Genomic DNA, 13,697 nt, shown 5'->3' with positions numbered 1-13,697 from the left:
GCGAATGTACACCAGCCTTCTCACTGTTTCACCCGCAGCTCCACAGCACAAGAGTCCTGTGGGAGAATCTAGCAAATTTACCCAGGCACTTTCACAAAAAGTGAGAGTCAAATATGCTGATTTTCAGAGACAGTTGTGAGCTAAGTGAGTCACTTGTAGCCTATGGATTGATCTGTGACCTGTTCGTCACCTGTAGCCTGAGGAGTCACCTGTAGCCTGTGGAATGACCTGCAAACCTACAGAGTCAACTGTAACCTGTAGACTCAGGTGTGAACTGAAGAGTCGCTTGTAGTCTGTAGAATGATCTGTGAGCTGAAGACTCAGCTGTGACCTCTAAATTGTATCTGGACCCTTTTATTGTAAGCAGAGCAGAGCAGCTATGTAAAACAATCACTGGTAATCAACTCAAATTATGCTTTTCCACTCAGAATTACGTAGCATTTTGGGGCAGAATAGGTTTACGGCGCGGTGACTTGAACCACTAACTCAATGCTGCATTGGGACATTGAAAACTTGGGTTTCGAGACAACAGTGACAGAGTTCAGAGAGAGAGCCACAACGTCGTCCCCTGACCTAGCAGGAAGGCACACGTCCCCCTGGAAGGGCGTCCGTCAGGTGCTGTTAGAAGCGAGGAAGCAGCAGCTACCCTCCTTAGATGCAGAGTCACAAGGCTCCGGTCAAGCTGTGGGTTCCTGCAGTTCTTTACCTTTCATCTCGCCATTCATTTACATTTCCATTTTATCTACTCAGTTATTCCCTCTTCTGTCTTTCGGTGTTATCTCTGGCAAACTGAACTATGCCTTGTATGAACACTGCATACTGGTAACAGTGGTATAACAGTAACCATTACCATCATTACCGATTGGTAAAAGATACCCTAACCCGCACTGGCATGGCGTCTGCCCCTCTCCTTTTTAGACGAACAGGGGTGAAGATGGACCCCTCAGACTCCACTCTCCAATGGTAGAAGCTTTGCCCTGGTTCACGGTGTTGTTAGTGACACTGTGAAATTTTTAGCACTTGTGTGCTTGATTTTATCGATTTTAATGCTATAGTGCCTATACTCAAGTAACGACATCTTTAGTGCAAAATCTCTTAAGATCTCTGAAGAGATGGGCACACAAGTCATCCCCAAGTATCAGGGCTGCTAATGTTGTTTTCTATATTTCTTAATATAAGTTTCATTGTTAAGGATAAACGTACACATTGAGCTAGACCTCTAACTGCTAAGAGTTTAAAGCATCTGTTTATTTCCTGTCCACATGATCCAAGTCTGTGTTGTCTGTAGTCTTGATGTTTACACTTCTTCCCCATGTTAAAGAAGACGAGACACTAGAGGCTCTTACCGCAGCCGACGAGGAAGAGGAGTTTGCGGCGGCAGCTCTTGAGGAGCAAGAGCAGCTAAGCAGTGGGGAAGAGCCTGAGCAGGGGCCTGCGGCTCAGGGCTTAGAGCAGGCAGAGGTCGTAAGCGAGCCCCAGGCTCTGCCCTGTCCGCAGGCCGAGGCAGCTAGTGTGCCTACAGGAGCCGTCGCCGTGAGAGCTGTTGAGGGAGGGTTGGAACTGTACCCCCAGGAAGGTGTGTTCCCCCACCCCAGACTGCATGTTTGCTGCTTAGCTCTCCATAGCCAGCGTAGCCAGTGTTTGGGCAATGGGGAATAACGGTGCTTTTTGCTAAAGCTGCAAGGCAACACAGGCTTGAAGGTGAACATGCTTCCATGGCAACTCCAGAGTGCTCCTTATGAATTTGCTGAGAGCCACAGTTCAGTTGTCTCCGCATTTTGTGAGGTTCGCTCCCATGTCGTTTCCATGTCTCTGGCTGCGGCTTTGGTGGCCCCTGGCAGTACGACGTGCTGTAGATGCTGCGCCGTGTTGTGACTGTTTGATCGTTGTCTCCAGACCCGCCTTTGGTTATAACCCATTGCTTTGTGCTTCGTACATTTGCAGTGAAAGCTACTGATTTATAAATTCTGTAAATCACACATCTTCCTGTGTGCATGGATGTGATGCCAAATCTCCAGCGTGATGGTATTCTGGTGGAAAGTCTCCGAAACTGTGCTTCTCAGTGACCAAACCATTTGCTTTCGCGTTTTTCATCTTGCTGCCATTTCATGTTTTTAATTTTTTGTAACAAGCATCCGTTCAGTTCTGCCACCTCTGATGTCTATTGCTGCAATTAAAGTGTATTTTTAATATTCAGAAAATGTACCGATTACGATTTATTTCCTAGTGATTATTGCCAAAGCTTCTCATTGCTGTCAGATTTTTTTTATTTTCTCCACATTTTAGTTTGGAATATCATATATGCTGTCCATATGACATCAATATGCTGTCCACTATTTGTGGTAATTTTTTAAACAATCTAGGCCATAATTTGAGCACATTGGTGTTTATGCTGAACACGAGGATACCTTTCACCACACAGGAAGCCCGTAACAAGCATCATTTCATTGTTTTGTGTGTCTGCATTTTCCAAAAATATAAATACATGATAACAGCATGATCTTCATCCACGGTGATTGTTAGCTCACTTGCGCATGGTTGATTATTCCATGTCAATAATGTTTCTCTCCTCCATCCGCCACCATGGCTCTGCATGCCGTTAGATGTGGCACTGTCCCTGGAAGCACTGGGCTGCTCTATGCTCTCTCTGCCCTGGCTGTACCTCTCCAGCGACTGCAAGCATTCTGTCTATGGGAAGTTCAGTAGTGTGGTGCTCTGTTTGTGTGTGTTCTGGGGCGATTGCTGTGGGAATTGCATTCACAGCGAATAAAGCACGATGCAGAGCAGCAAGACTACTTTAGATTTGCTTACAGCCCTGAAGATGGAATTTGGGAGACCAATGGAAAGTGAGGAGACCAGCCCTTTGGACCTTGGCTTCCCAGGATTGATGGAACACTCAGAAGTTCGAGGTCTGCAACATGACCTAATGTTCACCCCGTCGGACACCCATGAAGAAGGTCTTGTCCCATCAAATGGTCAGGGTTACCCTAAAGATACAACTGAACCATCCTTCCTGCAGTTGGACCAGGTATCACAGAAACCTGACGAACAAGTCTTTGGAGAGATCCCCATGAAAGGGACTGAAGAAATAACTTTACCCAGGACCACTGCTGAGAAGCAGCCTTCGGTTGAAGTGCTTGAGTCTAATAGCCTCTTGGACAGGTCTGCTGATCAGGATATACAGAAAATGGCAATAAGTGATAAGCCGGAGGATATGATTGGAGAAAAGAAGATTAAATTAGAGGATAAGTCAGACCAGGCAATGGAGGCCTTTAGTAGGAGCAAGGATGTTAATGAAGCATGGCTATCAGACCCTCATTTAGGTGTTAAGCCTGAGAGTATTTTTGAAAAAGACCAGCTTATTGCACCATTTAGTGAAAGTAGAGAGGATACATCTACTCACGCAAAAGCAACCCCTGCAAAAGAGGAACTGATACAGCATCCAGACTTTGGTGAACCCTCAGCAGCTTTGGGTCTGCATCTAGAGAGCTTCGATACTGACAAGTCTGGCATGTCAGCTTATTTTGAGACTTCTGCTCTTAAGGAAGATGATGTCAGAGGCAATGGAGAAGGCTACTATGAACTAATTGATGCTAGCGAGAAGACTTCTGAGAAGGTACCAGTGGCTCCTTCTCTAGATGAAGTAAGCTACAGTACACTTGTTAAGCCTCCAGAGGATGCTTACAGGAGCATTGTAGAGGAGCCACAGGCTCTTCCTGCTGTGGAGAAGAAGGATGAGTGCAGGCTTTCACCAGGTAAATTGTCACTGGAGCAGAGGAGTTACTCTTTGAACATCCCTATTGCATCCATGGATCCAAGTGGGGGACAAGGACGGCCAAGGAACTTCTCCCCCTTAGCCACAGACATTATGTCCTACACAAGTGGAAGTCTTGATGAGTCTGCAGACTACCTTCCAGTTACAACCCCTTCTGTTGAGAAGCAACCGGTTTTCCCACCTCTAATTCTGGAAACCGCTGCCTCTGTCACCAGTCCCATCTCATCCCCACCTGCAGCCACACCCATCACAAAGGTGAGCCCGCAGGCGGAGTCTCCCGAATCTCCCGGACCTATGAAGTTTTACTACAAAAATGGGACTGTGATGGCCCCAGACCTGCCAGAAATGCTAGATTTGGCAGGAGCCAGGTCAAGACTAACATCTGAGAGTGTTGACCCAGAGATGATGAGAAGAAAGTCTGTCCCTGCTGATGTTCCAGGGCTGATGGGAGACTCTCTGGCTCAATTAGGTTTAGTAGACCAGAGTCAGAAGACAGCAAGAAGCGAAAGCCAGTTAGAGGAGCTGGGCTATTGTGTTTTTAATGAGTATTCTGGACCAATGCCCTCACCTGCAGATGTTCACAGTCCCATGGATTCACCTCCTCAAATCTTTACCACTATGGCTTCAGAAGAGAGGGATATGGGGCATTCAGGTGTCAGTGAAGATGCTCATGTACCGAAAGCTGAATCAGAAGTAAGTGGAATTAATGACACCCTAATGCAAGCTGTGGACAGTTCAAAAGACGGAGATGTTAAAGAGTTTAAAAAGGAAGACTTGGATGGAGAGAAAGTTGTCACAGCTGAAGGAGTTCCAGCAAAAGATGCTAAGGCAGAACCTTCAATCAAACCTGCTGAATTATTTGATGAAAAAGCCAAGGATTTAAATCTAACTACTGGGCTTACAGGTGACATTAAAGACCAAATCATTCCTGAGGTAGAAGAGCTGGAACTCTCAAGAGAAGCATCCCCTGTACCCACAGAGGGGTTCTTCCAGGTTCTTCAGCCTGATGAGGCACCTAAACCTTTGGCAACACCAACAGTGAAAGTGACTCTTGATGAATCAGAACCTGAACTTGACATGGCGACAAAATTAGCCATGGATACTGAGGCTCAAATCGCAGACTATGAAAGGAAAATTCACAAACTGGAAACGGAGAATAGGCCTTTGAGTGTAGAGGAGGAACGGGAGCTTCAAGAACTTCGGGAGAAAGTCAAGGAGAAACCAGACTTAGTACACCAAGAGGCCTATGAAGAGGTGGATGCAGAGGATGTCTACCAGCTTACAGGTGTTGGAAAGGCTAGACTTGCAAGACCCATAAAACCATCACCCACATCTTCCATGGAGAGTGCCACAGAAGATGAGAAGGTAGAGGTGTGTGAAAAAGAAAAGCCCACACAACCAGAATCAGAAACTACTCCAAAGGAAGAAAGCTGGGTACCATCACCTGTGGATTCTTTGGAGAGCACAGCAGAAACGAAAGATGTTATTGCACCAGAGAAACCAAAGCAGGCAGAAGATATAGCTGCTTCCCTCCCAGCCAAAGCAGAGGTTCCAGTGACAAAACCCTCTGACGTTTCTGAAGAACCAGAAGAGCCTACTCCAGTTATCGCAACTGATAAAGGAGAACTGAAAGAACTGGAGGATGTGGATGTAGAGCTAGCTGAAGAGCCAGATGAAGTCATTAAGGAAGCAGAAGAGAAGGAGGAACAACAGTCTGAAGAGGAGAAAGCAGTGGAGAAAGAGGTGGTCCCAGAGGATGCTAAGACTAAGGAGCTAGTTGAACCTCAAGCCATCATTGAGTCTGTGGTCACTGTTGAGGATGACTTTATCACGGTGGTGCAGACTATTGATAAAGGGGAGGAGCCGGGCCACAGTGTCCGCTTCTCCGCCCCACTCGAGGATGACCAGCCACGTATCAACCAAGAGGAGGAGGAGGAGGAGTCAGTTGAAATGGCACTTGAAGTGGAAATGGAGGCAGCCAGCTTGGAGGAGGTGTCAGATATACCCGAGGCCCCGGAGGTTCCAGCTGTACCTGTGAAGGAGGTGGTCCCAGACAGCGAAGGCATAACTGAGTCTTATGATGACTATAAGGACGAGACAACCATTGATGACTCTATTTTAGACACAGACAGTGCCTGGGTGGATTCACAAGGTGAGATGCAACTGTACTTTTCACTGTATTTTACTACTACGTTATTGCATTGTAATCACTTTCAGTACAGTAAAATAATAATTCAGTAATTGAGTGTTTAGGATTTAAGTAATGATTGAGTATTATCCAGACAGAAAGTGTGTGTGCAGGAGCGCTTAGAGAATACAGAAATGAGTTCTATGCGGAGTTGTGCTGTTCCGCCCCTTGGCCTGGGTGGCCCGGGACCTCAGCCTGCTCTCTCTGCTCCCTGCACTGTAGATTACGACCAAAGCATGGCTTCAGAAAAAGTGGAGCCCCTGCCCAAAACGCCGAAGAGTCCTATCAAGAGAGCCGCCGTGGAAAAGCGGCCAAAGGAGAGAATGGCGGGCAGAATGAAGGGGCGCGTCTCCACCCCGGAGTGTAAACCAAGCCGGAAGGAGCCCATCTTCTTCCCCAGGGATGACCTGAAGAAGAAAAAAGGTTCCTGTGGTCTTTTATGGCATTTCACACATGTTTTGACTCAGTTTCACATTTTATTGTTCTTTCTTTTTATTCTTCCAAGGTTTCTATTTGTCCTAAGCTTGTTTTAAAATATTCTAATTCCTGAAACGTTCATGTTAAATAATTCTAAACTTGCTTTAACATATTTTGATTCTGGAAAGATTAATGTTAAGTCATCCTGAGCTTGTTTTAATGTATTTTAATACCTGGGAAAAAAATGTTGTAACTCCTACTTTATTTGCTCAGTTGGTGATAATGGAACCTGCGTTTTTGAATACTGGAAGAGAAATTATGTACTACATTGTAAGGTGTGTGAGATGAATTGGCAGAAATGCCCTCACAATACAGGCATGTTGTTACGCTCTAGTGTAATGCAGACGTGGCCATAATGATGTTCAGCTTTGAACACACATGAGGTTTGGTTCAGTTTCCTCTGACTATGACCCTTCTGTCCCCTGCTGTCTGTGACTATGTCTCTCCTTCTTTTAGCTGTGATTAAGAAGCCTGACTTTACTAAAAAACCAGACACACAGAGCCACTCTCCCTCCCGGAGGAGTGTGGTAAAGCCGGCGGTGAGGCAGCCTAGGCCCGCCCAGCACCATGCCTGTGCTGGCCGGAGAGCTCCAGGTGACCACGCCGGGGTCCTTCCGCAATATGGCTGGCAGACGTGGACATCCGCCTCATCGCTAGAACGGCACCCGCCTTCGATTTAATTTTTCATTGCCATCGTCCTTGACTTTGTGTGGTGTTTTTTTCTTTGGCACAGCTGAGTTGTCCATCCCATTATTTTCCGCCGTTGACGTGCTGTGAACCCGTGGATCCGCCTCTGTGGCCTTTCGTTTCATCTCCACTTCACGGCTACGCTCATCCCCGCTTCTCGCTTCTGTCGTGGTTTGGTCACTGGGAAGCATCATGTTTGCGTGACGCTCGTGCCTCTGTTGGGGACGCTGGAGTGCTGTGTCCGTGAGAATGAAGCTGTGCTTCCCACTGTGGTCATCGCCGAAATGCACGAAGGAGGCTCTGTGAGCCGACGGCTCTGGCCGCTGAGCCATTCGGGCCCCTCGGGGCTCACTGGCGGACTCCTGTCCCCTTTTGCCTCAGGCCATGGTGCCACAGACAGCACCAGCTAAAGGCAAATGGACTGTGAAGGTTCCACGTGGGTCTAGGTGTCTCCCCAGCCAAGGAACCGCAAAAACAAATCCCATCTCACCCTTGCTTTTGGTGATACGCCAAACTGTGGAGGACTGCAGTGTGTCTGAGTCTGGGCAGTGCGGCTGGCATGAGATGGTAGCGAAGCCTCTTCAGGGCGAGCGTGGGTGTCTCCGCATGTCTGGCACTGCGACTGTGTGTCTCACAGCTGGTTTAACCCGTCCCAGTCTGGCCGCTCTCTAACTGTCACAGTGCCTCTTTCTCTCTCTCTTTCATTCCCCAGCAGCACCCTTCACTGAGACCAGGCAGTCACACAGCATGACGCGGCAATCCCGGGACCGTACCTCTGTGAGTACCTTCTGCTCCCTCCCATTGGCCCCACCCATAACCCCGCCCACTACAGGTCACACCCCACCCATAACCCCGCCCTCTACAGGTCACACCCCACCCATAACCCCGCCCACTACAGGTCACACCCCACCCATAACCCCGCCCCAATCCCAGCCATAACCCCGCCCCAATCCCAGCCATAACCCCTCCCCCTTCCAGACATTTGTTGTGACCTCGGGGTCAGTTTATGGGGATATTTGCACTAAACATGAAAAGAGGGATTTTAAAAAGGTTTTCAAGTGTGATTGCTTTTTAAAAGAGTTAAATCCATTAAATCCCACTGGGTTGATGGGGGATTGAGCACAAGAGAACATCCTGTCAGTTTCCCAGGGAGATGAGTTGAGGGAGAAAGAGGCAGCAGGCATAGCTCTGGACTCTGTAGGTGACTCTGAAAGAGGCAGTAGGCATACAGTAGCTCTGGACTCTGTAGGTGACCCTGAAAGAGGCAGTAGGCATAGCTCTGGACTCTGTAGGTGACCCTGAAAGAGGCAGTAGGCATAGCTCTGGACTCCGTAGGTGACCCTGAAAGAGGCAGTAGGCATAGCTATGAGCTCTGTCAGTGACTCTGAAAGAGGCAGTAGGCATAGCTCTGGACTCTGTAGGTGACCCTGAAAGAGGCAGTAGGCATAGCTATGAGCTCTGTCAGTGACTCTGAAAGAGGCAGTAGGCATAGCTCTGGACTCTGTAGGTGACTCTGAAAGAGGCAGTAGGCATAGCTCTGGACTCTGTAGGTGACCCTGAAAGAGGCAGTAGGCATAGCTCTGGACTCTGTAGGTGACTCTGAAAGAGGCAGTAGGCATAGCTCTGGACTGTAGGTGACCCTGAAAGAGGCAGTAGGCATAGCTCTGGACTCTGTAGGTGAGTCTGAAAGAGGCAGTAGGCATAGCTCTGGACTCCGTAGGTGACCCTGAAAGAGGCAGTAGGCATAGCTCTGGACTCTGTAGGTGACTCTGAAAGAGGCAGTAGGCATAGCTCTGGACTCCGTAGGTGACCCTGAAAGAGGCAGTAGGCATAGCTCTGGTCTCTATAGGTGACCCTGAAAGAGGCAGTAGGCATACAGTAGCTCTGGACTCCGTAGGTGACCCTGAAAGAGGCAGTAGGCATAGCTCTGGACTCCGTAGGTGACCCTGAAAGAGGCAGTAGGCATAGCTCTGGACTCCGTAGGTGACCCTGAAAGAGGCAGTAGGCATAGCTCTCGACTTTGTAGGTGACTCTGAAAGTGGCAGTAGGCATAGCTCTGGACTCTGTAGGTGACCCTGAAAGAGGCAATAGGCATAGCTCTGGACTCTGTAGGTGACCCTGAAAGAGGAGAGGAGTGGACTTGCTGCAGGTTCAGGGAGACATGGTCCTGTCCCCTGCCTCACAAACATGCTGCCATTTTGCTGGCTTGAGTGACACTGTCATCCAGCAGCTGCCCTCAGAGGAATTCCCATTCTGTTTCTCTCCAGTCCCAGAATAGTCTCTGATGATGCTTAAATCAAGGGACGATGCTGCCTGCATCTTAGATGGCTCCATATACCATGAGAAAACAAGCAGCGTCAGATAGACCCATACAATCTGTCCCGGTCTGTGTCTCCCTCCGGCTTCACCGATGCTCACATCGGCATCATGTTCTCTGCATTTTCTCCACGGAGTTTCAAGCCTTCAGAATTGGGCGAGCAGAGACACGGTCGGTCACACTTCACACTTCACTTCGCCCGTGGCTCTAAATTAAAGACCCTTCCTGTCTTCCACGTTGTCCCCGCTGTATAATTACTTGAAGCCCCCGGGAGCAGAATAGAGCCTGATAGTCCTTCCCCGGCCGTTTCAGAGAGACGGAGGCGGCTTGCAGATGCAGCCCGTGCAGAGACCCCCTGGGTGTAAATGCTGGGCCCGTACCCGTGGGCGTGTCAGGAGATGTTCTCATTCTTTAACCCTTTAATCTCCTGTGCCTCTATCTGCCATGATCGCTGCTGCCTTTTGTTCCTGGCTGCCATTTTACCCTCAAACTGCTACATTCCCATTTTAGTCTGCTTTATTTTCTTTACTTTCTCGACCTCCCCCCCACACTTTTAAACTCACTTACTGGTGGAGGCAGAGCTTTTTGGGTGCAGGCCCCCTGATCCTCTACCAGATCATGTGACCCCCCCACAGCCTCATAAGTGAGGTAAGGGCTCCCCCAGTACCCATACAGAAGCTTATGCCATTATGTCATGCGTTATGTCAGCAAGTATAATCTACATTTTTACATTTTATCTGACACTTTTATCAAAAGTAAGATACATTTGTGAAGAACGGAGTCAGCCAGTCCTTGGGGCCATTGGGGGTTAAAGGCCTTATTCAAGGGCCCAACTACAAAATCCTTCCGTAAACCCTAAGATTTGAACCAACAGCCCAATGATCACCATCACTGTGTTCTAACCCACTGAGACACACTCCACCCTCGTCTCTCTGATTCCGAGATTTCTGTCTGCATTTTTAGCGTGTTGTTAACATGATCCTGGCGTGCTTTCTGTAATGCCGTGTGGCTCAGATGCTAACGTGGGCCGCTAATGTGCGTGTGCCACAGGACGGCAGCTCGCGGAGCCCCGAGAAGCGCTCCTCCCTGCCCAGACCCGCCTCCATCCTGACCCGCCGCCCCCACCCGGCCGAGCACGACGAGAGCTCCACCTCCATCACCAGCTCCGGCTCGACGGCGCCGCGCCGGCCCACCTGTGAGCCCCGCCCACTTCCCAACCTCCAGCACAAGTCAATATTGCTTTCTGGAAAGTTCCACAGCCTGGAGTTTCATTGGGTTGATTGAACCCCGAGGGGCTCAGGAGCTCCCAGGGGGTCTGTGTGTTGGTGCCAGGCGGTCTGAGTGTTGGTGCCAGGGGGTCTGTGTGTTGGTGTTAGCATTGTCCTGGGGCAATACTGAATGGACCCGCTACAGCCGTGTGTCTCAGAAATGTATCCAGAAGAGGACTGTGTGCCTCGGAATACTATGAGTATTTATTGCTTGCTTACTGTATGCTGTTTACATTTCCACAATGCCCAGAATAGCTTTAGCATTTCATTCAGTCGAATTCCAGTGCAGTGAAAGCATTCCACAGCATTAAGCCAGTCCATCTTATATATGACCTCTGTGTCTTTGTTCAGGTTCAGAAATGAAGTAAACTCTTCTCTCCCTGTCATCCCGGTCTGCTCCCTCTCCCCTAGCGTTCCGCACCGAAGGCCGAGCAGAGCAGAGGACTGGACGTGCGCCCAGTATGACGGGTAGGAAGCCTCTGTTCCACTAAATCACTTTATCAAGTCCAGTCACCGTTTTGTCATTTTACACACGTGAAACAGAATCGCTTTTCTGCGGAGCAGAATTAAGGATTAAGGAACAGCTGTGAAACAATAGCTCCTTCGGGGGGGAATAAATACAGAATAAGATAAATTAAAAGAATTAAAATGAAAATAGAATTAAATTAGCTTGGGGAAAAAAAACTGTTGCAGAGCCGGTGGAGGTGGACGGAATGCTCTGGAAGCTTATTCCATATGGAAGGGGGATGAACAAGCTGTTTGACGGGTGCGAGGGGTCATGTCTGATGAAGTGGGCTCTGCTGCTACAGTGTGCTCACAGAAAGTCTTGGGGGGCTTCCTTAATTCTTTAAAAATGTTGCAGATATATAATTTTCACAAATGTTCATGTTTAATATATCTGCACATATCTTCCGTACAGACATTTTTTTAAATAACTGTCATTATTTTTTTTTGACTGACTTATTCAGTCAGTATGTACCTGCTGGCTCCCAAAGGGACACTAAACACAAATCTTTGGTGTTTTGTGTTATTGCGAAGGTGTTACTAGTTAAAAAGCACCCAATGAGACTTGCTTGTCAATAAACTTTTTAACTCAGATCAGCTCTTCTTGAAGTATAATTTGGGTTTCAGTTTATTACTACTTGAAATGACTTAAAACTGCCGATTGTTTCTGTGATATATATTTTTGTATAAAAAAATGAATAAATTAATGATTTGTGTTATAAAACCAATGAATTTGTATTATTTTCGCTGAATTAAGCGAGCGTCTCAAGGCTTTTTCTGAGCACTGTATTTCCATGAGGGTGGATAGTGAGGTTCCTGCGATCTCCTCTGCTGTTCTCACTATTCGCTGGAGGGTCTTGCGGTCTGAGACTTTACAGTTCCTGTACCAGATGGCCGGTCCAGCAGTTCTGGTAGTTCTTTAAAGGGGGCGCCAGTGAGCATGGCAGTGTAAGCCAGTTCCTGGATATATGGAGGTCTGCTGTAGAGGTGCACTTGTCTTTGCAGTCTGCCATTTGTTAGAGGTTTGTTGTGCTCAGTGGGCCTGTTAGAAGAGGGTCTGGATCTTGTATCTTCTCGGCTGTTCTGCCTAATCTGCATTAATATAGGCTTGGATCATAGAAAGAGGAAATTGCTTAGGTCACGTTCAGAAAGGTCACTATAGTGGTGCAATTCACCCTGTTATCCATTGGTGGTGCTGTTGGGCCAGAGTTGACATTAACACGTGGCTCCTCTGCGACGCTCCTCAGGGACGGAATCGGCACGCTCTCGCTCGGCACGTAGCGGCACCTCCACGCCTCACACCCCCGGCTCCACCGCCGTCACCCCCGGTACGCCCCCCAGCTACTCCTGCCGCACCCCCGGCACCCCCGGCACACCCAGCTACCCGCGCACGCCGGGAACGCCCAAGTCCCTGAGCCTACTCTCCCAGGAGAAGAAGGTGGCCATCGTCCGTACGCCGCCCAAGTCACCTGCCACGACGCCAAAGCAGCTGCGCGTTCTCAACCAGCCCATGCCGGACCTCCGGAACGTCAAGTCCAAGATCGGCTCCATCGACAACATCAAATACCAGCCCAAGGGAGGCCAGGTGAGGACCAGCGCCACCATCAGGCTGGACGGGCCTCTCACACTCACCTCCATGTAACCTTTCTTTGAGCTAGTAGGCTGGTCTGCCACTATCATTGACAGGAATCAAATGGATATGAGCTGGCATACAGCCTAGTGGATCAGTCTGACCCCCCCACGCAGGGGCGGATTAACGCACAGGCTAGATATGGCTTAAGCCTAGGGGCCCCACATGTGCCAGCCTGCAAGGGGGCCCCCATTGGCGCGGAGCGGGGCTGGGTTGGGGGGCCCACAGACTACTGTAGCCTAGGGGCCTCCGTACACCTTAATCCGCCCCTGCCCCCACATCATGGCCTTTAGTCTCTGGGGGGCTCAGGGTCCTTACCTGGACAGTGTTACCCCCCTGTTCCCCTTGTATATCATGCCTTTTAGGGGTGACTCCTGTTCCTATTCCTCTGTCCTACATTTTTACATAAGAGCAGGATGTCTGGTATGACGTCTGATCCTGTTCTGAATACTTCTCTTCCTGTAACGTTCTCCCACTGCACCTCAGCCCAGCCTTTGTTTCACCCCATCCTCCAGCCCAAAACCCCCCCGCCCCCCTCGTCCCCTCCGTCCCCTCCGTCCCCTCTGTGCCATCCCATTGTGCCCCCCGCCCCCCTCATCCAAAGGTTCTCAGTTTATCTCTCGGGTCAGCTGGAGACGACCCGTGATCCCGGCTCTACCCGCTATGACTCACACGATGGCTTGGCTGCCCTGATGCATGCTGGGACAGGGTTCCGTGCTAAATGAGGCTAACGGGTCAGCAGACTGATTTACTCTCTGCAGCAGCTCACAACAGCCGTGCCTTTCTCACAATACTACCCACCCAATTCCCCAGAGTTCCTTTTAAATACTTTATTTGCTTCTGGCAGTATT

At 49.1% G+C, this 13,697-nt stretch overlaps 1 protein-coding gene across 8 annotated transcripts in view; it reads left to right on the top strand.

The window, feature by feature from the left end:
* The window catches only part of map2 (microtubule-associated protein 2), a 79,533-nt gene that overhangs the window by 58,883 nt on the left and 6,953 nt on the right, over positions 1–13,697 (top strand). For 3 of the 8 annotated variants that reach the window (XM_023837777.2, XM_072700802.1, XM_023837781.2), the window contains 8 exons: positions 1,322–1,576; positions 2,814–5,927; positions 6,186–6,386; positions 6,897–7,034; positions 7,840–7,904; positions 10,495–10,639; positions 11,124–11,180; positions 12,464–12,801. In XM_023837777.2, the coding sequence (XP_023693545.1) occupies positions 1,322–1,576; positions 2,814–5,927; positions 6,186–6,386; positions 6,897–7,034; positions 7,840–7,904; positions 10,495–10,639; positions 11,124–11,180; positions 12,464–12,801 (4,313 nt within the window). The remainder of the gene's footprint in view (positions 1–1,321; positions 1,577–2,813; positions 5,928–6,185; positions 6,387–6,896; positions 7,035–7,839; positions 7,905–10,494; positions 10,640–11,123; positions 11,181–12,463; positions 12,802–13,697) is intronic. The other 5 variants (XM_023837780.2, XM_023837783.2, XM_023837784.2 and 2 more) reach the window with 3 other exon arrangements.

Source organism: Paramormyrops kingsleyae, chromosome 16 (assembly GCF_048594095.1).
Source record: "Paramormyrops kingsleyae isolate MSU_618 chromosome 16, PKINGS_0.4, whole genome shotgun sequence".
Lineage (NCBI taxonomy): Eukaryota > Metazoa > Chordata > Actinopteri > Osteoglossiformes > Mormyridae > Paramormyrops > Paramormyrops kingsleyae.
This window is presented reverse-complemented; position numbering and strand designations above follow the sequence as displayed.